Source organism: Lytechinus variegatus, chromosome 13 (assembly GCF_018143015.1).
Source record: "Lytechinus variegatus isolate NC3 chromosome 13, Lvar_3.0, whole genome shotgun sequence".
In the NCBI taxonomy this organism is placed as follows: domain Eukaryota; kingdom Metazoa; phylum Echinodermata; class Echinoidea; order Temnopleuroida; family Toxopneustidae; genus Lytechinus; species Lytechinus variegatus.
In genome coordinates this window covers 29,328,135-29,351,293 of record NC_054752.1, presented here as the reverse complement: position 1 = coordinate 29,351,293, position 23,159 = coordinate 29,328,135, and the positions used below count along the sequence as shown (strand labels likewise).

General features: G+C 35.7%; 1 protein-coding gene across 1 annotated transcript in view; it reads left to right on the top strand.

The window, feature by feature from the left end:
* The window catches only part of LOC446176 (alpha integrin subunit SU2), an 86,889-nt gene that overhangs the window by 37,738 nt on the left and 25,992 nt on the right, over nt 1-23,159 (top strand). The window contains 9 exon segments of the mRNA XM_041622897.1: nt 8,963-9,042; nt 9,531-9,669; nt 11,321-11,385; nt 13,274-13,322; nt 13,848-13,943; nt 19,306-19,394; nt 20,093-20,199; nt 21,625-21,739; nt 22,421-22,529. Coding sequence (XP_041478831.1) covers nt 8,963-9,042; nt 9,531-9,669; nt 11,321-11,385; nt 13,274-13,322; nt 13,848-13,943; nt 19,306-19,394; nt 20,093-20,199; nt 21,625-21,739; nt 22,421-22,529 — 849 coding nt within the window.

Genomic DNA, 23,159 nt, shown 5'->3' with positions numbered 1-23,159 from the left:
CCGTCTCGATCATGAGAATCCCCGTTAAATTATGATAACTTTTTTAGGCTAAAAAATACCCATTAATTATTCCTGCATTCACACCGCCCCGAAACATATGTTTCGGGATAAGTTCCTGAAGTTACGAGCATGCGCAGTATGGTCTGATAAGCATGCAAGGCGTGAGATTCAAAATCACTAGCCCAGCAGCCACCCACGGCGCCGCGCCCAACGACACGCTGGGCTAAAAGTTACCATAATTTGCTTCACATTGACAAAATACCTGCGACCTTGGAAAAAATCACCGCGAAAGTTCTCGTAATTTCGCCAAGTACCTACTTTTTAGCGGGTATTTTCTTTCTGGGAAATTACGCGTAGTTTGCTTTCACATTACCAAAATACCTGGTATTTTCTGATCGGGGTAAATTTCCCGATCAGAGAATACCTGGAACTGACGAACTTTGAGGCGGTCTGAAACCACCTTATGTGATATAGGCTTATTTCTATTGTCCCCAGGGTCAAGAGATTTTGAGATCCTTTATTCATGGAATAACCATAGAAAACGTGAGTGTAATAGTAAAAAATGATGTCAATCGTTGTTTTCTAGGAAAAGTTTATTCAATTTTTGCTGGCTACTACTACTATTACGGTCATGCAAATAAAAAAAGAAGAAAATGATTCAAGGAAGTGACCAAAAATCAAAGCTTCCCCAGATTGTATGAAACAAACAATCTTGTGAAAATGAAACGAAGTTTAAATTTCATGTTGAGAAGTCAGTTTATATGTTTTTATATTGCCTTGTAAATTTCAATAAGAAAGAAATTTGTTTTACAGAAGGACAATCTACATGTATCAAGGGAGTGTACAAAAACAAAGGGTTTCCCAGTTCAACAATTTAACAGGGCTTTATCTTTACACTACCGTGTGAGTAAAAAAAAACTTGCCACCTCACAAATCGCCAGTTTAAAGAAATATTATGCCATGAGCACATTATTATTATTAATGTCCTGAAAAAGTATGTTCTTCAAAATTTTTTGATACCATATTCATGTGGTATATGTGTTGACGCTTGAATAATAGCGAGGTATTCTTTGCAGTGATGTAAATTGTGACTTGCGCCAAAGCCAAAGTAAGGCATGACTGCAATGAATGAATCCAGAAGCCAATGATATCATAATCTTACCAGAGTTGCATTAAAATCCATTTCTAAACACCTTTTCAGTATTTTACATTATAATTGTTTAATAAACACTTTTAGTATCAATTCTCAAGTTGAAAGGGATTTGCAAATATGTTTACTAACTCTTGTACATGTAGGTTGGATCATGATTGGCATCTGGATTCATTCAATGCAGTCATGCCTTACTTTGGCGCATATCAAAATTTACATCACTGCTGATTATGCAAGCCTGAAGATATACAACATGAATATGGTATCAAATCATTTTGAAGAACATACACTTTCCAATCATATATAATGATTGTGCATTCATATAAACATATTTTTCCTTAAATTGGGGATTTGTAAGGTGTCCATTGTTTTTTTACTCACACAGTAGCGTGTAGGGTCATGAAGGTATAATTCACAAAGCTATTAAATCAACTTAAATGCCAGAAATAACAAATGTATCTTCACTTTCTCAGCTTTGATTTGTAGAAAAAAACTTAGCATAGCTAATTGAAAATATCCTGATTGAATTCAGAATGCCACCATCCCATGCATTCCTACCCCTGCCACCAAATACACCATACTTCTTCATTTGAGGTTGAACTTGAAACAATAACAAAGCACCTTCCAAATGAATCAAATCCTGTTTTCCACTTTTTCATATTTGCCCCAAATCTTTAAAATGTCACTCTGCATCATAAAATCAATTAGTAAAGGAGTGACACAGTAGTCCTGATGCATGGAAAGAGCAATTCTGACACCTTTCATTTCTTGCATGACAGTAATGGGAGACTTCCTCCTCTTGGGGACATTCCACTTGCATGATGGGGATTGCCAATCCACTTGAGGGGGTTCACCTATCCACCTCTTTCTTTGACCTCATGGAGTAAAGGTCAAAATCATAAATAATAAACTGTTAGTGTTATAGGCTTCCCTTCTGGGAAATAGAAAGTGTGGGAGGATGTGTCAGTGTGAACTCATCGCATAATATGACACGCTCTCTCAAAATGATCCATTGAGAAGTTCTTTCAATCATTTTATATTCGTCATTCAAACAACATGATGGGAATGATGGATTTTTTATTTATCTTATAAACTTCTGTGACTTAAGAATAGACAAAGGATGTGAAAAGTCAAAAGTGTGTGCAAAGTTCTATTGATTTTCATTGCAAATAAAATGCTGGCAATAATGAATGTATACACATGTAGTTAGGTCTGCATTATGACTTTAGAATGAACGGTAAATGTTTAGAGTTTAGGTGGGTTTGAGAATTTCTAGAAGTGTCTTCAAGTGATTTTTTTAAGATGAACATAATCATTAGATTGAATTTTGGAAGAAACAATCTAATAGTGCTTTGGAAATGCTGGTCTTGATTAACATGCTATTTTGGAATCACCAAAACGATCACAAATAAACTATTTCTCTGTGAGTCATATGCACTACAAACAGAAGTGCATGGAACAATCCAAACATTATGGACCAAATTCACAAAGGTGGTTTTAAGACCATCGGTTGAACCCATGGTTTATGCAGATTTCCTGTATAATTAAGCTTATATACCGCATATATTAATAGGCCTACACAATTTATACCTCAACCAGAAACAGGCCAAAGCAGTGGCTGGATGGAATTGCAGACTCGCACTTTCCTAACTTTCCTGAACATGTGACACCGCTGATCACAATCACTTAATTCAATGTGCATCTTAAGCAGTTCATTTTTATGATTAATAATAATGATAACCATGGATCTGTGATCAAAATCAGTCGCTTGAATTGAACTTAATGCTATGGATGGCATGCTACCATAGTACATGTAGCCCTGCATGTATTCACACAATGATAAAAGCCTTGTAGTTGTAATATGATAAATGAATTAATACAGACTAAGCAAATATTGGAGTGGAACATGATAAAATTAGATTAAGAGATAGCCTGTTTGCCAAGCTAAAAACGAAAGCCACCTTTGCACCTATAGACAAGCTTGCAGTGAAAGAGAAAATATTGAGGGCAAATGTAATAAAAAAGAGTTATGCATATTGTTATTTCCGGTCATCACATGATTGAAACTATAGTCTTACATGTATCTAATGATTCCTTCAAACTGTTGTTTCATTTTCTCTCTATATTCTTTCTTTGTAAATATTTCATATTGTAGGCAAACCTATTATACCTTTCACGAGTTTTAATGGGAAATATGGGTTTTGCAGTGACTCAAGCTTATACAAGACATTTGTTTGTTATGTTAATGAGAAATTATATTCACAGAAATATATTATCTGGATGAAATAATCATGTAGATTAACACTGCATATTATAGATGTGATTTTGAAGGGATTGACACATCAAGCAATACATACATGCAAATAAATATGGGTACCAGAAATCTGAGTTTTTAGAGAATGGGGATGAAAAAGAACAGAGATGCCAAGTTCAAAGACCAGCTATGCGTGAGATTTTCTGTGAATCTGAGTGAGATCACAGACATTGTGTACAATGTATATATGGGTATAGGCTGTGATAGTTGCGTGAGACAGAGATTTGAGGGGATGAACAAGAGTCCAAAATGCTTGAGTCTCACGCATAATGCGTGAGACTTGGTAGCTCTGAAAGAAGCAATGTTAGCCCTTATCCTTTGAACTGAAATTAAAAGCTTTTTGACTACCAAGCCTTTTATTTCTTTACTTCAGCAGCAGCAGCATTTTTTTTTTTGGGGGGGGGAGGGTGGTACCCATCAAAAATATTTTAGGGGGATTAGTCAGGCTTTGTACAAACTTCAAGCAAAGTGATCTTCTAGAAAGTAAGAAAAGAGTACAAATGGGTCCAATCCTCTTACTTACATGTATGGATGATAAGGTACAATAGTATTGAAAAATCAAAGAAATATTTACAGATTATATGGGTAATGTCAAACAAATCCCTTGTACGGTATCTATACAACATAAAGCCCTACATATAGGCAGGAACCTAGATTTTTGTTATCATAGAGAGAGAGAGCTGAGTCACAACAAAGATTTAAGCTATGCTTCATGAAAATTTTCAAGTGGAGATTACAGAAAAGTGTTTAAAGGATAAGTGGTTTAACATCATGAAAGCACAGAAATATCTGCTCTCAGAGAACAGTGGTGTACAGATAGGGGGGGGGGGGGGCTTGGGGCACTTGCCTCCCCAAGAAAATAAAAAGGGAAAGAGAACAAAAGAGAGATGGGTGAAATATGATTCATATTATTTTATTGAATATCATGTCAAAATCTAGCTCGCTCGCAACTTTTTATGAATTTTCCTGATACGCCATATCTGACCCCCTCAGTTTTTTTGGGTTCATTACGCCACTGTAAGAGAAGACCATACAAGTAAATAATAATAATATGCAACATCTATATAGCGCCTAATACAATGTTTCTTTAATAGCACTGCATATTATTGATCCGGCTTTAGCATGGCTATCATGATTGGGCGCACAAACTTTCAAGGAATTCCTTCCGGGTACTCATTTACAACACCTGGGTGGAGAGTGGCAAATGTAGATAAATTGTCACCAATGATTCCTGGCTCGTCCATCAAGAATAGTGATGGTTACGTGACATGTATTTTTATGAATTTATGCATCTAGGCCTATGTATTCATTTCATAGAAATTACATTACTTCAGATGTATCTACTATTGTTCTTTATAAAACGGGTTCAAGGATGTAGCCAATGGTGAGTGCGTATTCAAGTCACGTGTTCATGCTTTAATTATGCGCAACCTTCCAGTCATGCATTTTTCGTGCAGCACTGTGCATTTTTTGTGCAGCACTATGCAATTTTTGTGCAGCATTAGTTCCAATAGCACGTAAAAACTGATACGCGTTCAGTAAAAGAGGCTGGCTAGGATTTTGATGCGCTTACTTAGGCGCGCATAGTAGATACGCCTGTGATGTCATAATTGATAGTCTTGTGATCTCTTCGTCTGTGGGATCGTACACAAGTTGGAGGGATTTGAACAAGATTTCCATGAAAAATTCTTTTTGCCGACCCGTTTTATAAAACAATTAATGCACATTTTAAGATTCGTGATGTTAGTGACGATGCAAGCAACTCTCGGGCATTCACAATATTATGCAAAAGCACTCGGCGCAAGCGCCTCTTGCTTTCGCATAATTGTAAATACCCTCGAGTGTGCTGCATCGTCATAACACACTCATAAATGTGTCATTAAGTGTATAATATCAATTTAACATAATTTGTTTTTAAACTGTGCTTTCCATTGAAACATGCTGTATCATTTTTGCATTTTTAAACACAAAATGTTCATTTACATTGGTTTAAGTTAGGCCTAAAAGCTTTGTTTTAGGCTTTAGCTATCACTGTTCAAACATGGTTTCATATATAGCAAATATTTTTAGGCACATAAAAAACATGTTCATTGACATTATCTTAGGTCTAGATGCTTTGTTGGAGGTATCTCTCCTTTTTGTGTACAGAGATTCACAGCTGATTATGTAAATGTCTATTATTGCCAACCCAAGGACGAGAAATAAATTATTTACACAAAAACCCATTTACAGAAAAAATCCCTCACATATTTCTTAAAACGAACATACATAACCCACAAAATGAATAAGCCTAAGACTAGAAATACTGAAGTCAGTCACCAGCCATGCTTTCCATTGACCCCCTAAACACTGCATTATGTTTTTCCAATTTCCCTCATGACGATAAAAAATGAAAACCTAACCGCAAAGCGCATAAATAATTGAATTGATGTGAATATTCCGCCATCTCTGTAATTCAGTGCATAATTCAATGCAACATTGAATTCCCTTGGCATCCACGCTGATGGGAGGCCCAGCTGTACAATTCTCCATATGTCACAATCGCTGAAAGCCTTTCTCTGGAAACATATGCGTTTGTATTAAAGTAGAATCAGACGTCATAGCCAAAGAGTCAAAGCTCCTTGGTGAAATGATACACTCAATGGTCAGTGCATGACCTAATGCACAAAAGTAGCAGTTATAGTCCATGGTAATACATTCCTTGCACTGTTCATTGTTTGATTTTAGCCAGTTTCTATTCATTTTTTATTTTATTTTTTTTTTTTGGGGGGGGGTCTTCCTGGATACACTTTCATTTGTTTATGAATCCTACATGAGATGGGTTTATTTGTTTTTTTCACACCCTTTATCTGATATTCCCCGTTCCCTGTAGAATTACCATCTTATTTCTTTTTGAGTGTTTGTATTTATTATTGTTACTTTTCACTTTTATGTACTATTACATATTATGTATTGGGTGTCCTACTCATCAAGCTTCTGCTTTTAGGGGCACCCTAATCATTTAAACTCTATTTTCAAATAATTGTGCATTCATGTATGATTTGTATAGTGATTTTTAATTGATGGAATAAAATGAATTTAATTGAATTGAGTTGAAATAAAGCAAAAAGACTGAAATGTGATCAGTCATCCGAATTCAAACCTCTTTTTCTACAAGAAGAGTTGATTAAATGATAAAACATTCTACCGTAGTCCTGTGAATTTCATGTGATTCATGTTTATGTAATATTGCATACATTACAATCCCAAATTCTGCAGTTTAATATCATCCTAGATATATGTGGACATTTGAACTCTTAAAGCTTGTGTATAGTTTTGGTAAATCCACCAAAATGCACCTATCACTATTCCAATTCATTGCTAGCTAATATGAATGGATATGCCCTATAACAGTTATGATGTGGATGATATGAAATGAAAATGTGTTTTACAGGATAAATTTTGCGATTTTACATGGAAATTTAACTTGATCGGGTCACCCGATCAAATCAAAATATCTGTGTGTTTTTGTCTTTCAATTAAATCCTATTCCAAATCATGGAATGGGCTGAAACTTTCAAGATATGTTCTTTGTCTGTAACTTTTGGATATCTAATCACTAAATTTATAAGATAAGTGCTGAATGCCCATTTTTAAAATTTAAAACAAACATCGCCGAGAGAGGGCGCTATATATCCAAGATTTGAATATTTGAAATTTTCTCAGAGAAGTGCAGTTGGAAAAATATCTAACGGTCTCTACGCTTCAGTAAGACTGTCATATTAGATGATATTCGATTATCAATCACATTATTGACCCTTTACCAAAGCTATACACAGGCTTTAATATCTAAAATAAGAGATGAAGTGAGTATGCCTGTGTCTGGAAATTATGAGCGCTGGTGTCAATTAGCTCTTTTGGGAAGCGGAAATTCCAGGGTAATTACCTCAGTACATGGACGACTGCCTTTGATACGTTCACACGGTACTATACTGTAGGCGTGTAATTCTGTACAAACCAATTGTTTGCTTCTACATATAAAGTTAAAAGCACTTCTACAATGTAACCTGCAACAACTCCCACAACTCATGATAACTTGTACTACGTATTACTCCTCTCTATTCCATGTCTGAACATGCCCTCAAATGTATAGGTATGCCATATGAACTTAGCTGTGTAGGGAACCTAATTTAATTTTGTACAAACCTGTTGTGTGCCTCTACATACACAAGTTATAAGTGCTTAATACAACGTAACTTGCAACAACTCACCATAACTTGTACTATGTGTTACTACTCTCTATTCAGTGTCTGAACGTGGCATCAAATGTATAGGCATGCCATGTGAACATGTAGCTATATAGGGAAGCTAATTGAATTCTGTACAAACCAGGATAATGAATTCAGATGTCCTGTCACCCTTCATCACATCTACTGATCATCTTTATAAGATCGTTCGAGATGTACATTATAGAACCGTCTTTTGTCGTCATGCAAGATCCAAGTTGCAAATTCTTTGAAAACTATTTTTGGCAGAGGATATAATTCTTTAGCATGGTGCCTTTTGGAATTATGTTTGGAATGCACAAGTTTGCTTTTACTTTAAAAATCTTACAAGGGTTTTGTAGTTCTGTTGAGTCTTTTCATTAAAAAGGTTCATTTATTTTTTCGTAATTGTGATGGAATGGTTATTTTTTTCATGAAATTTTGGAAATGAGCAGTTACACAGCAAAAACTGTGGTGTTAACCAGTGTACATAGAGGACCACACCAGTTATTTTACACCAGTGGTAAATTGGTGGTGTAAGTTTTACACCTATAGGTGTTATTTCAACACCTTTCATTGTTACATTTACACTCTTTGGTGTTACGTTTAATCTCTAGGGTGTAATTTTAACACCTCAGGGTGTGGTCCTCTATTAACACCAATTGGTGTCAGTTTTAACACCACAGTTTTTACAGTGTACCAATTTTTACAACAGGAATCATTGGAATAGGCCATTATTTTACTGTAATGATAATAATGATAATGGTAGTGATGATGATAGTGATAGTGATGATAATAGTAATAATTATAATGGTAATAATGATGGATACTAATATAGCACACAGGTCCACCTTTTTGGTTCTTCAAGAAAATAAACATGAACACTATGATTAAACTGAAATAGAAAAATAGAAAAGAATGGAAATTTGCTTTTTTGGTTATCCTGTTCTTATAATTATTGATATGCATTTATCTTATGATCTTTGTTTGTAATTGTTTTATTGTGTAAATGAATTTAATGAAATTGAATTTGATTATAAAATTAAAAAGATTAGTTTGAAATGAGTTTTGAAAAAAAAAAATCAAGAGACCAGAATAGACTGTATGTATTGGCTTAGTTTACTTTCTGACTATAAAAACTAATATAGCAAGTTAAATGATTATATGACATAGGTATAAAACAATATTAAAAAATTATGATGATACAATTGATGAAAATTACTGTTTATCAATTATTTTCATTTATCTTTTCAGGTAACATAAACAATGTAGACAAATCTAATCAGTGGTTTGGGGCAACGGTAGCTAGTGGAGGAGCTAATGGACAAATCTTGGTAAGAATCTTTTAAGCATTTCCGGTAATAAATTAAAACCAACAGTACAAAAAAAGTATTTAGGGCCGTCTGCACCAGCCCGCGTTTTCAAATTAGCGCGCTATTTCTGATCCGGCAAATTATCCTGATCTGAACAATCTCGAGATTATTTGTAATGGAGATGCAATTGTCATGCTAGTTCGCAAGATTAATCTTGAAATTGCAATCCCAAATCAACTTAGGATTATTTGCAAAATAGTGTGCTATTTTATGAATTATCCCACTAATTCGCAGGTGCAGACGCATGGGGGATTATTAATTCACGGCCTCAGACCATAATGCATCGATGCCTCGCTCAGGCAGGAATCGCTCTTCTTGTGATGGTGGAGATGGGGTTTCTTGAATCTGTCACTCTAACAACTACTGTTAAAACTTTTTAAACAAGTTGTTTAAAAAGTTTAAACAATTACAAAAAAGTTGAATCAATGTGCTATTTTTTTACTTTGTAGGCATGTGCTCCACGTCTTGTATGGGTTGAGACAGCTTCTGTAACCATGAGGCAAGAGCGTGAGCCAACGGGAACATGTTTCGTCGGAGATTCTGATTTCACAAACTTTGTGAATTACTCGCCGTGCCAGAGCACAAACAGTAAGTAGAGTCAGGCTAACAAACTTATTCTAATTTTTTCTGGGGGGGGGTGGTACATTAAAGAGAAATTCCAGTAGTTGCAGTAAACACTGATTTTCATGAGAAAGTCTGTAAAACAAGGCATAATTGTCAGTATATCATCGAGGATCTAGATCTGGTACAGTTACATTAACTGAACTTTGTGAAATCTTGAAATCTACGCTGAAAAATGTTCACACCAAAGATCCCCAACACAGATAAGCGCACGTGGGACAATGTATGATTATTGCTTAGAGCGTCGGGCCCAACACTCTACCCGAATCCTGTGCTTATTTGCTAATTTCTCAGCAATTGCACTATTTCTTCCAGAATCCTTTGGCACATGCGTTTTATTTATATAAACAGACACTTTGGTGGTAATTTCATTGGATTCTGTACGAACTCATTTTGATATCGTTACCAAAACTAGCATTTACCTTTAAATTCAGATAGTTGAACTTCTAATTAGTTGAGGGCAACAGGCAATAGAGCCCTCATGACATCCAAAGTCACCCTGAGAATTTGCAAAATGGAATGCTTTGGGGCCAACCTCTTTTCTAAAGTTGCCCCAAGATCAACTGTTAAAAGAGTTTTATAATCTTTATTGTTTTAAATATATTGGCCAGATTTCTCACTAGATTGCAAAATACTTGCTTTAGTTTATTACAGACCATTGAAAATTTAGTATTCTGGACCCCCCCACACATACACAACTTTACTTCTAAAATTCTCAAGTATGGCAAAAACTTGTTTTCTTGAAATCTAAAAGGATCAATTGTTTTGATAGCTTTGAGCTAAAGCAGATTCAACTGTTTATTTGCAAAATGCTATTTTTTGTGCATCAGTGATGTCAGAAAAAAGCTGATTTGTTATGACTCAAATTTGTGATTGTATTGTCCATGACTATTCCATGCTTGTAAAATGAAAATTGTCCCTTTGCATTTCAAATTGTGTTTCACACGACCCAATAGTTATGCTATTCAGCTTTGAAATTATGTTCAGCACACAATATTCATTGGCCCTTGTCACATTGTTCTGTTCAAGCTTTGCTTGTGACTTGGGGGTGACTATATTTCTACCCGCAGTGCAGGTTGCCCACATTGATAGTATCTCACACATATCTTGCATGCATTTGCTTGCTGAAATGCACGCAGAAAAGTTTTGAACATGCTCTAACTTTGTTGCGAGTGAGTTGCGGGTGATTACCTACAACTCACCCGCAAGGCTTGCACGGAATGATGGGACAGGGCCCAATACCTTGGTCACATTTGCTCTACAGTGGCCGTATGGCTAGTCGAAAACAGCTGTTTTATTCATTTTTAATTCAAACCACCTATATGTAGCTGGTACAAAAAGACGGCTGTTTTCAACTTGCCGTACAGCCGCCGTAGAGCAAATGTGACCGAGGTATTAAAGTTCATGTATAAGACCCTCAACTGAATATCAACTCAAGAAGTACTATGAATTAATTTTGATATCACATAGTTGTGTCTAAATATAAATTGTGAATGTGTCACAAAGATATTGGTGTAGAAATGAAATATTAATGCAACTTCTACTGTATAGATATTTCACAGTCTTCAACATACTGTAATTTTAATCTAATTTTTCCTCATTTGTTCTTGTTTTACAGGAGAAGATTATGGATTTGATAAAATCACCCATTGCCAGGCTGGCTTCAGTGGAAAAATTCTCAGCGTAAGTTTACCAAGTTGATTTTAATCCTTCTAGGAAAACAAATGCAAATGTCATAGCCAAGTTTGCTTCAAAGTCTTTCATTTTTATTATTATTATTATTATTATTTTATTTGGCATTCAAAAGACAAAGAATACAACAGATCAAAGACAAGATCAATCAAACTTGTACATGATAGAGAAAATAAGACCTGGATGAGAGTTGGAGAGGCTGCCTGGGTATCGAAAAGGCTAACTTAATAGCCATAACCCACAGGTCTTCCTTTTAACCCACTCTATTGCAGATAGCAAACTTTCATACTGAAACTCAATAAGAAATATTTACATAATGTTGACTGGCCCTGAGGGGAATAAGTTGTCCGAAACAGAATCATATTGGCACCAGTCTTTAGACGAGGGCAATGTATTTGATGTTTCCCGAAAGAAGAGCTAGTCAATATTAGTATTATTACCTACAGCTTTGTAATTCAAGCTAAAATATTTGGAATACTTTATATGCCTGTTTGCTTATCACTACTTCTGATCTCATGTTATTCACAAACTTGGCAAAGTAATCCTTGCTGAGCAATTGTGACGTAAATTGTTACCGCACTGACGCGCATCATGCATGGCGCAAACTTACACTTTACACACATAAAAATCTTGCACTTGGGTTTGATCAGCCGGGAATGCGCACTTGCCGTGCTTTGCATTATCCACAATATGTTGGTTCACAAACTGGTGCCAACCAGATTTCGCAAATACTTAAATTAGCGCTCAAAATCAGCTCCTACCGTGCAAGCACACCGACAGAAATATAGCCAATGTTGCCCTCTGTTTTTGTACGGCATTCCTATGGGCAAAGCCAGGGGAGGGCAACATGGCAAATGTTTACCCCGTTGGTCTTGGATCGAAAGTAGTGAGGAAAATATGACATTCATTTATCTGCTAAAATGCCTTGTATAGGTACTGTTATTTTTTCATCCAAATTTTCATTGTATAACATACATGCCCTATGGGTTAATCAGACATATATCCCTATTTTCCTACTTAGAAGATATTTCAGTGTATATTATGGAAATGCGGTTTCCAATCTTTAAAATTGATAACAAAATGGAAAATAAGTTGTTGCTAATCCAATCCAATCCAATTTTCAAATTCCAAAGCTACCATAAGTTTTGAACCATGATTTAATTATGTCATGTTAGCATTTCAATTCATTGTGAAAATACAATAGTGCAAAATTGCTCAATTTCATATTTTCATATTGAGGGTATGCCTCTCTATTGGGCCAGTGCATAATTCTCACACAAAAAGAAGCATTAGCATCAACTGTTTATTCCCCCGGCTGGCTTCATCTCAAGCTGACGAGCTGCAGGTTAATTCCGGCACTCAGTGCATTAATTCAAGAAAGTATTTCTACCGGGCACCCATTCTTGTCACCTGGGTTGAGTGCAGCACAAAGTGAATGAACTTCTTGCTGAAGCAAAACATGCCATGTCATCGCTATGATTTGAACCTATGACTCTGTGTTTGAAAGTCATGAGTCATAACCACTAGACCACATTACATTACAACATTGTTCAAATGAAGAGCTTAGTTCCAGGAGGTATTGCATCCACTTTTGATGAAATTGAGTTTTTGATATACCACCATTATTCAGGTAGGTACCTGCTCTTGAACAAAAGCTCAATTTTGTAAGCAAGTATTAGAAAAGGAACTTTCTAATATCACTTTTCCAAAGATGCCTGTACAAAATATGGTAAACAAATGTGTCTTCAATAAGCTCTTCAATAAGCATTCTGTAAGTTCTTGTGAAGTTTGTTGATCCTTTAGTTTTGATGCAGTTTCAGCATTTTAGAGGAAGCTGAAATCGGAGTAATTTATTTGTTTTGTTCCCCTCGCATTATAGGATAACAGTGCATTAGTAATGGGAGCACCTGGAAGCTACTATTTACAAGGTAAGAATTTATAGACCCTTTAACACAAGGCTTTATGATTGAATGCAGGGATAACATTTTATGAGTGAGATTACATCAATAATTATGTGCAATCCAGAGGCGGATCCAGGATATTTTTTTTTTTTTTTGGGGGGGCACTTTTTTCCAGGGAAAATTTGACAAGCAAAAAAGAAATCCTCACTTGAGTATGAACAACATAATCTTATATTTTCTATTTGCTGTGACTCTTAAGGGGGGGGGGGGGGTACGGGCTTGAAATGCCCCCCCCCCATTGATCTGCCATTCATTCATTTTTATTATTTGATTCTGTTTGAATTGGAAAATTGCTTTCACTCAATCTGTTTGTAATAAGATAATATTCAAGAAAAAATGTAATTCAGAAAAAAATGAACAAAAATGGGATGAGACCCTCATTATTCTGCTTTTATTGAAACCAATTGGACCTCTGGGTTTAGAATTCCTGTTTGAAGTTAGACTGGTCATTACTAGGAGTCATTAACAAACTTCTATCTATTCTATTTGCAGGACAAATTTATGTTCAGAGTCTATTGAACAGGAGTGTCGTACAGGCAACGCAAGAAAGTAATACCGGAACTTATTCTTTTGATAACAGTTACAGAGGTAAGTAGATGAGAAGAAGTAATAGAAAGAGGGGGCATTTCATGAACCAATATATGCTTTATGATGTAACTGTTATAAGTTACTGAAATACGTGCTTGTGATTGGCTGAAAGCATAGCTGCGAGTGACAGTATCACTTCTGAGATGTTTTATATAAGTCGTCGTGGATGTGTTTGGTCAAAACAGTCTCAAGACTGGTCTCAAGCATTCTGGTTGCATTGACTTTTAGCAGCAGACAGCCTCACACGAGCAAAAATTCCTTCAAAATTGGGATGAAAATAATGTAGATGAATCCTGTCTTAAGCTTTGGTATTATGTAAAGACGCGTATATTTGCTCCCAAACCCCAGTTGTTGGTAAAATTGATTTTATAAATTTAATTGATTCTTAGCAGCAGACGGCCTCACGCCACCATAGATTTCTTTAAAAAAATTGGGATGAAAATAATGGAGATAAAGCCTGTCTAAAGCTTTTGTATTATGTAAAGACATGCATTTGGCTTCCAAACCCCAGTTGTTAGTAAAATTGATTGAAACTTTATGAATGGCTTTGTGAAACAACCTAGAGGATTTAAATTCATTCCTTCCTCATGTTTGTGTGAAAATTTGAGATAATTCAAGAGTACTGTATAAAGTCGTCATAATCTCTTTGCACTTTGAAATCATAATGTAGTTAATCTAGCTTCTAGTTTTTGTTTTGATTTGCGGTTTTAGACTAGATTTGAAGCAATTTATCTATTGTTATAGGAGGAATTGAGAATTATCAATCAACAGTCATTAACAGCCAGGGATTGTGTTTATCACTCATAATTGAAATATTATGGAGGGAAAAGTTAAGCTGGATTCATGTTGTATTTCATGTTGAATTTTGTAATCTATATGTATGGGAGCTTTCCTAATCAAACAGTCTTTGCCACAAAGTCTTTTATGATTATCATGATTATGAATGTTTGATGATCTGCTGAAGAGGGGGAGGGCGGAAGGGTCATAGATTCCCATTTTTTGGAGTGTTTCACAAAGATTTAAGTCCCCGGAGCGTGCTGTATAAGAGGCATGCTAGTATATTAATCAATTTAGGACTGCATGTTACATACATGTATCATGTGCTCATCAGCATTTAAGCATGACTATCCGTTTAACTTCAATCTTTGTGAAACACCCACCCCCCTCGGGCCGTAAATGCTGTATACCAAAATCTACCTCATGGAAGAAAATCAGTGATCCTACATGAGCCCCCCTTCCTTCCACCTCCTGGCTCTGGGGCTAAGTAGAGAACAAACATGGGTGTATGTTATTGGAATTAGCAATTTCCAGTCCTTTAATTACCCTTCAGAAACACAGCTGGTGCGACACATGTATCATTAATGATCCTCGGCATGATTATGCACAAATGAAAGAGAAAGACAATATGCACAGCAGAAGCCATTTCTACTGACCTTGTTATCATGTTGGCACACGCACAGTGTCCTTTCCAAGGAGTCTCACCCTTGTCAACTAATGTTTCATTTCCGTTATATTTCATTAGAATGTGATATATCCCTCGTTCATGTTGTGTTCATTGCCAGTTTTGTTGTTTGCTTAATCATCTAGACTCACGAGCATCGCGGGGACAGGAATTTTGTTCCGGGGGGGGGGAGGTACTCACAAAATAAGCCATACAGGGATGTGCCGCTGGAATGGGTCACTTTTAAGAAATCCCTAAACATGAGGTATGGTTTTATGCAGGAAACTCCTTAAACATGGCCCCAATTTTTAGATACTGGCTAACATGGGTCCATGGACCCAATTTTTAGATACTGGCCTTAAACATGGGTCCATTTTCTCCTCCAATTTTGGATGGTTTTTTTTCTTGTCAAATTTTAAGAAATCCCTAATAATGGGTACCTTTTTAGCCAAAATGACCCATAAATTTTGGTATGGGTTTTGAACTTTCAGCCGCACACCTCCGTCCAAACCAAATCTAAGTACCCTCCCAAATAAAGATTTTGTTTTGTTAACTGGGTACCCTTGCATGAAGGTTACTTATAGTAACTTATAGTAACTTTAATTTTCACATTCAAAATTTGCTATCCTTACATTATTCTTAACTCCATCAACTACTGTAACTTTTAGCCAAGCATCTCATCTCCCTGAAAAAACCCTAACCCCAAATATACTAGAAACTCTTGGGAAAATACAATTCACTCAAGCAATACCCAATAAAAAATGTTTTGTTAGATGTACAGTGTATGTTTTTTCTCACATTCAATTTCCTCGTGCCAATTAATGAATTAGTCATATCATAGGGAGAAAACAAAAGAGTTGAAAACAAAGGAGTTCTGGGGGTTCATTTCCCTGACTTCTCATACAGTTGCCAGTGATCCCCTGCCGACCTTGGTAGGCTATAGTTTATAGTCAGAAACATATGCTTAAAGGGGAAGTTCACCCTGACGCAAAGTGTGTTGTAAAAATAGGAAGAGGATACAAAATATCGGTGAAGGTCTGGGGACTATCCATCAAAGAGTAAGAAAGTTCTTAGAATTTAACCGGAGGGGGGGGGGGGCACTTCCATTGACGAGTGGATACCATGCGCGAACATGGGGTCTCACAAAGCACCCTAAACATGTATTTTCCATGTTCTGAAAATGCTCCCCTTAACAAGTATTGCCATGTGAAACCCTACCCCTAACAAGTATTGGCAACAAAATGATGCTCTTGCCAAGTATTCCCTGAATTGACCCCCTAAACTGACTGTAAACATGTAGCTTTCCTAGCAAAAATAGATACCCTATTTTCATTATTTTATTGTTTTTGACACCCTTATTATGTTACGTACGTAACATGCCCTATCTTGAAAAAAAGACATCCATTTTACATGTTTTTTGGTTGCGCATGGTATTCACTCGCCAATTTAAGTGCCCCCCCCCCCCCGGAATTTAAACTTTGTTCATTTGTGACATTCACAATGATGCAAAGTTTGTTGTAAAAATACCAAGAAAATGATACAAAATATCAATGAAGGTTTAAGAAAACCCATCAAACAGTGAGTTCTTAGAATTTAAATTTGTTCATTTGTGACGTCATTCATATGACAAGCTGCTCTATATTTTATGCAATAGTAAATGCATGAATTTCATTTTTTAATGGTTCATGATAACTAAAAGACTGTTCTATCAGGAATAGGTGTGAAATGATTCATCTGTTAATATACTGAAGGTACAATAAAAACCATTGTCAATTTTTGGAGCAAATTAAATTTCATTGATTTTATTTTCCTTCATAATAATAGGCTATCGGAACCTGCTTGCATGCATATGACATCACAAATCAAAAACTTAAAATTCTGATTACTTTTAAAATCTTTGATGGATCTTTCTCACCCTCCCAAATGTTTTTTTTTTTTTTTTTGGGGGGGGTGCTATTTTCAAATATAATTTTCATCATCCATTGTAAAGGGGGATAGGGGACAATCAGCTACCTTCTTTATCAGAAATTATTTATTTCACAAGAAACATGGGAAAATGAATTGCATAGCAGATCATTATAAAACAAAAAAAATAAAGGGTCTTAAAACTGTCATCAAATCTGTGTCAACTCTTCCATTGTTCTAATCACTATTATTCGGAAAATAGTTTGAGATTGGTGGTGCGGAATGGGAACCCACCATGTGGGATATGGATGGTTAATTGACTTTTGTGCTTTCCTGCAGTGTTTACTGATAAATACCCTGCCAATTCTATCATTCTTTTGAATATGTTGAAATGAGCTACTGTTCCTGATCATTTTCACTTTCATGCGTTAAGCATTTAGATTAAATAGATTCTAGTTGAAGTTCGGAGTTATTTGTCAATCAGTTAAGTGTTATTTGCCAAGTTACTTTAGTGATTGGGAAATATCACAATGTTATCCAATTGTACAGTTTGTGTTAAGAAATCAACTCATCCAGATGAACACAACAGGACCCTACATTGTGTGTGGTTGACTGCTTTTTTAATGTTTTTTTCAAAAATCATCGCAGACATAGAATAGAATCTGCTATTGGTTCACAAAAATACATGGGAAACAAACATTGATTTGCCTGCAAAATGATGGAAGTAGTCCACTTAACAAGACAAAGTTTCTCTGTTAATTGCTTTTAGGTTCAATGAAAATTAAAAGAAGAAGAAAAACTAACTCCCTCGGAAAATATCATTTTCAACTTGACTTTGCCGTTATTTGTTCATACATTTGCAGGAACTTATCCTGTTTTACCACACTATCATGTTTTCATCGTGCACAATGGTAGTTACCAAACATTTGCATTTACCATTTTGTGCAACAGAAGTTTGAGTACCCTGTAAAATTGTGGCTAGTATTGTTTTCAGCTGCTTGAAACAGACTCTCACCAAAGAATAAAGTACTTTCTCATTTTGTTAATTTCCACTTCAATTTGGAAATTGAAAGATAAATTGCACACTCCTGACTTTTGAAACCACTTAATTATTATTGAATTACATATAGGCAATTAATGACAGGGATATTTATTACTTCCTTTCCAATCCGTGGCGTGAGAAGCTTCAGGATCACTTCAATTGTGCACATGACTCGTTGAATTGGTTTCACTTGGGTACATACATGTACATAGATTTTGATCTGTTTTAGACTTTGCCCCAAAATTGATTGTTTGTGGACGAAAACCCTGCCTGGATGTGTATATTTTCCTTCCCCCCTATAGGGGCTTTATTTGTTTCCATAATGCACGTGGAAACTTTCATGAATTCTGCATGTCATCCTTGTGTCATTCCTCTAAATTCAATGATTTAGAATAAACCTGATGGGCTGTGAATATGACCAATAAATATTGGATTTGTTTTTTAATCTTCAAAGATTATCTTTTAAAACTCAAGACTTAAATTCGATTCTTATAGTTTTATATTTAAATCAACAAAGTTTAAATCAAAGTCTTTTATTCAGCTGGTGAATATGCACAGCTGTAGATTATCATGAAGCTAAAAGATTTGAATTTAAATTTGTTTGAGGTGTAAAAGTTAAGCCTAAAAGATTGTAAATAATGCAATATTCAGAGGGGAGTTACCACCTTTGCACGTTAAGAACCCACTGCATTATTCGTATAAGAGTAGGGGGAAACCCCGGTGAAGTGGTCCACCTGCATTCTCCCAATCAGTTATATCGGGAGGAGAGACCTGCGGGTCATAGTGATTCAGTTCACTTTTCGCCTCCCAGGCACAGGTGACGCCAAACAAATAATAATAATAATAGCTGGTTACTACTGTCAGCTGATGTGGAATGATTGTATTTTCTTGAAATTTATAGAGTGCGTGTCTTTTTTCCTGTTTTTTAGTCTCTCACCATTCTCATTCTCTTACTTTGTTCTGATTCTTTCCAGGTTATTCCCTTGCGTTAGGTGACTTTAACGGAGATGGAGTACAAGATTACGTTGTTGGCACCCCAAGAGCAGAATCTCTAATGGGACTGGTATGGATTCATTTCTTTAATCAAACAAATTAATAGACCTATTGGTCAATATTTATAATTATATAGCATTCGTTTTTTTTTTGCTAATTTTAGATATAGATATCCAATCTTCAGTAAGATTAAAGCCTTATTTTTAAGCTAAACTAAAGTTGTTTCAGTGAATAATAATTTTGAAATTTCAAAGTTGAAAAAAAGTTAAATGTGAGTCGTTGACTTGCCATGTTAGAACTAGATCTAGTAGGTTTATTGGTTAAGTTACCGAAAATGGGAAAATGGAAAGTAAGCTGACAAAGCAGAATGCTTGCATATTTTGCTAATTAATGAGCAATTACTCAATTTCTATCAGAATAATTTGTCACATTTACAATCAAATCAAAATCCAATGGAAAAAACCTTGTTCATTAGTGGAAAAATCTGCCAATGGAAGCTGTTTGCAGTTATTAGAAAGTTCTTTCCAAGCCTCTATCTGCATAGCAATGTCAGATTTTGTTGTTAAAGATTTCACTATTTACGATGGCTATATCATGCATTCTGGGCATATTAACGAATATGGTGTGTGATACTAAGAACACTACTACCAGGAATTTGGCAATTTAGAAAAATGAAAACTAGGGATGTCTAACCTAGGATAAAAGTAAAGATTTCTGAAGTATGTGCTTAATCTTTTTATTCTACACATTTTACTTTCCCAATTTCAGGTAGCCATCTTTGACCAGAACTTGAATCAGTTCAACCAAGTAATGGGGACGCAGATCGTGGCCTACTTTGGATATAGTGTAACTGTAGTTGATATTAATAATGATACGTGAGTGTACATATTATGCAATAATTTTAGCCTCCAGTAGTTTAAAGGTATTGTTTAACTTTGTGAGCAGCAGATTTAAAAAATTCTCAAACCAAGATGAAACATGTGTACAAATGCATATATTAGAACGAATAAACCCTGAAAACAATGCATTATTGAGAATGAAAAGCTAAAACTACAAGGCAAACCCCGATTTTGTAAATGGGCATCTTATAGACGCCTAAATAGTACACATAAGTGTATGGGATGACATTAAGATGGTGTTTCCTGTCATTTTATATTTCAATTTTTGAAGCACTAAATAATTATTTTCGAACACAATTTTTTTCTGGGCTTCATTTTTGTAACATATCACAGACACAGGTGACAAGTGTGACCTTCTAGCTCAGATTTTTTAAAAGTCAAACAAATGTTAACCAATCACTTTAAAAGGTCAAAATGGTTTAGCCAACATCAGTTCAATTGTCATAAAAATGAGCCTGCATCAAATTAGTTCAGTTTGATATGAACTTGTCCATAGAGTTCAATAGTCATTGTATCAACCCACATAAAGGGATGCTTCCATACTGATGATCAATGATTTGCCGAATTTAGCTTTGATTGGCTTACTCTTAAATTTGAATCAGTTTTCCATTTTTATATTCCTAGGTGGGTATTCAGTCAAATACTTGAAGGGCAAGTGTTGAATCTCTGTGAAGAGATTGAATATCAATGTTTCTGTTTGAAAGAAGTCTTAAAAATGTTCAGTCATCTTCAAATGTAATTCACAGCTCCCATTTTCATCCACGGGTAGATTTTGTCTGGTCGTCTTCAATTCCTACCTTCCTGTGACCAGCTATCCTAGTTTAGAATTCAACTAAAGACACATATTATTCAGATTGCTAGAAAGTTTAAACTAATCATTGTCTTGTTTTTCCAGGCAATATCATGGTAAGACAATTTCGGTGGTTTTTCAATCTCTTAATAGCTTGTATGGTAATAGCCCAGTCACACTAGCTTTACCTATTCGCGAGCGTTTCATCAACATTTTTTTGTCCGGCAAGTTGTCGCATCTTACTATTTTCCTTGATTTTGGTTGGCTGAGAAGAAAAGTTCCTAAGGTTGCTGTTAGATAAAACATCCGACAAGTCCTTACATAAAACGCTCCTCAGGACTTGTTGGATAAAACATCCAACGAGTCTTTCCATGAAATTCTCCCCAGACGAATCAAAGCCATCATGTTATTTCCACTGACATGCCATCAGTTGGTTTAGAGTCGGTTATTACTGAAATGACAGTACCATCACTATAGATCAAGCACTCTTGATAAGGATTTTCATCATCACTTTTAATCCATTATTTACTCTCCTGCCCTTGTTTTACATTTCATTCCCTGTTCCAACACTGTTTTATGACCTCTGACCCCCCTGACCTGTGACCTTGTAGCTATGACGACCTGTTGGTTGGAGCACCTATGTACATGGATGATGGACCTGCCATTCAGAGATGGGAAGCAGGAGCTGTGTACGTTTACCTCCAGAATCACGACGTTGGACCTAGGGTAGGTAGAATCACAGGCTGCGTTCATTTCATGCTTATTTTCAACCCTAGAAACGTGATTTTCAGACAATGCTATACATGATTTTCCTGCTCTTTTTTCAATTCTGACTCTTACATACTCTTCTGTAGCTTGTGGTAGCTATGTAGAATCGACGGATGCAGAGATGAAGTTTCTTTCGCGAGATGTACAGTACTCTTGTGAAAGGTGCCAACTTTAATGTGATTCATGCAGGAAAAATACAATCTGAATTATTCAATTAACCAATTTTGCTTGATTGAAGATTAAGAGTGTGCATTAATTTGTAGTTTGACTGGAATGTATAGTATGCCATTGATGGGCTGTTAAACCTTGTATCTCGGAATTAAAAACAAACTTTAATTAGTTCAGAAAGTGTTATTTTTAGAGTTATGACATAAGTGGCAACATATTTTGCTTAGAAAGAGTTCTCTTTATGACATATGAGACTGCGTTCTTACATTATAAAGTTGCCTCATTGCCATGATTTAAAATGCAGCTTTTTCTGAGCTATCAACAATTTTTTTTCATTGTCAGATAAATGATTTTAATAGCTCACCAGTGATATAGTTGAATATCCAAGAAACTAATTCTCCCTACGCTGAACCCGATTTAATGCATTTGCTGAAAACTTCATACTTGTTTTTTTTTTAATTTTATTTATAGGCTAGTAATAGACTGAGTCTTAGCAGTACTCTGATTGGAGGGCAGATAAGGTCACGCTTTGGCCTCTCGATTGCTTCAATTGGTGACTCAAACCAAGATGGATTTAATGGTGAGAAACATGATGATGATCCTGGTGATGGTGATGATGATGGTGATGATGGTGATGATGATGATAGTGATGATGATGATGATGGTGATGATGATGATGGTGATGATGATGATGATGATGATGGTGATGATGAAGATGATGATGATGGTGGTGGCGGTGATGATGATGATGATGGTGATGATGATGATGGTGATGATGATGATGATAGTGGTGATGATGATGATGATGGTGATGAAGATGATGATGATGGTGGTGGCGGTGATGATGATGATGATGATGATGATAGTGGTGATGATGATGATGATGGTGATGATGAAGATGATGATGATGGTGGTGGCGGTGATGATGATGATGATGGTGATGATGATGATGGTGATGATGATGATGATAGTGGTGATGATGATGATGATGGTGATGATGAAGATGATGATGATGGTGGTGGCGGTGATGATGATGATGATGATGATGATGGTGATGATGATGGTGATGATGATGATGATGATGATAGTGGTGATGATGGTGATGATGGTGATGATGATGGTGATGATGAAGATGATGATGATGATGATGATGATAGTGGTGATGATAATGATGATGATGATGATGATGATGATGATGGTGATGATGAAG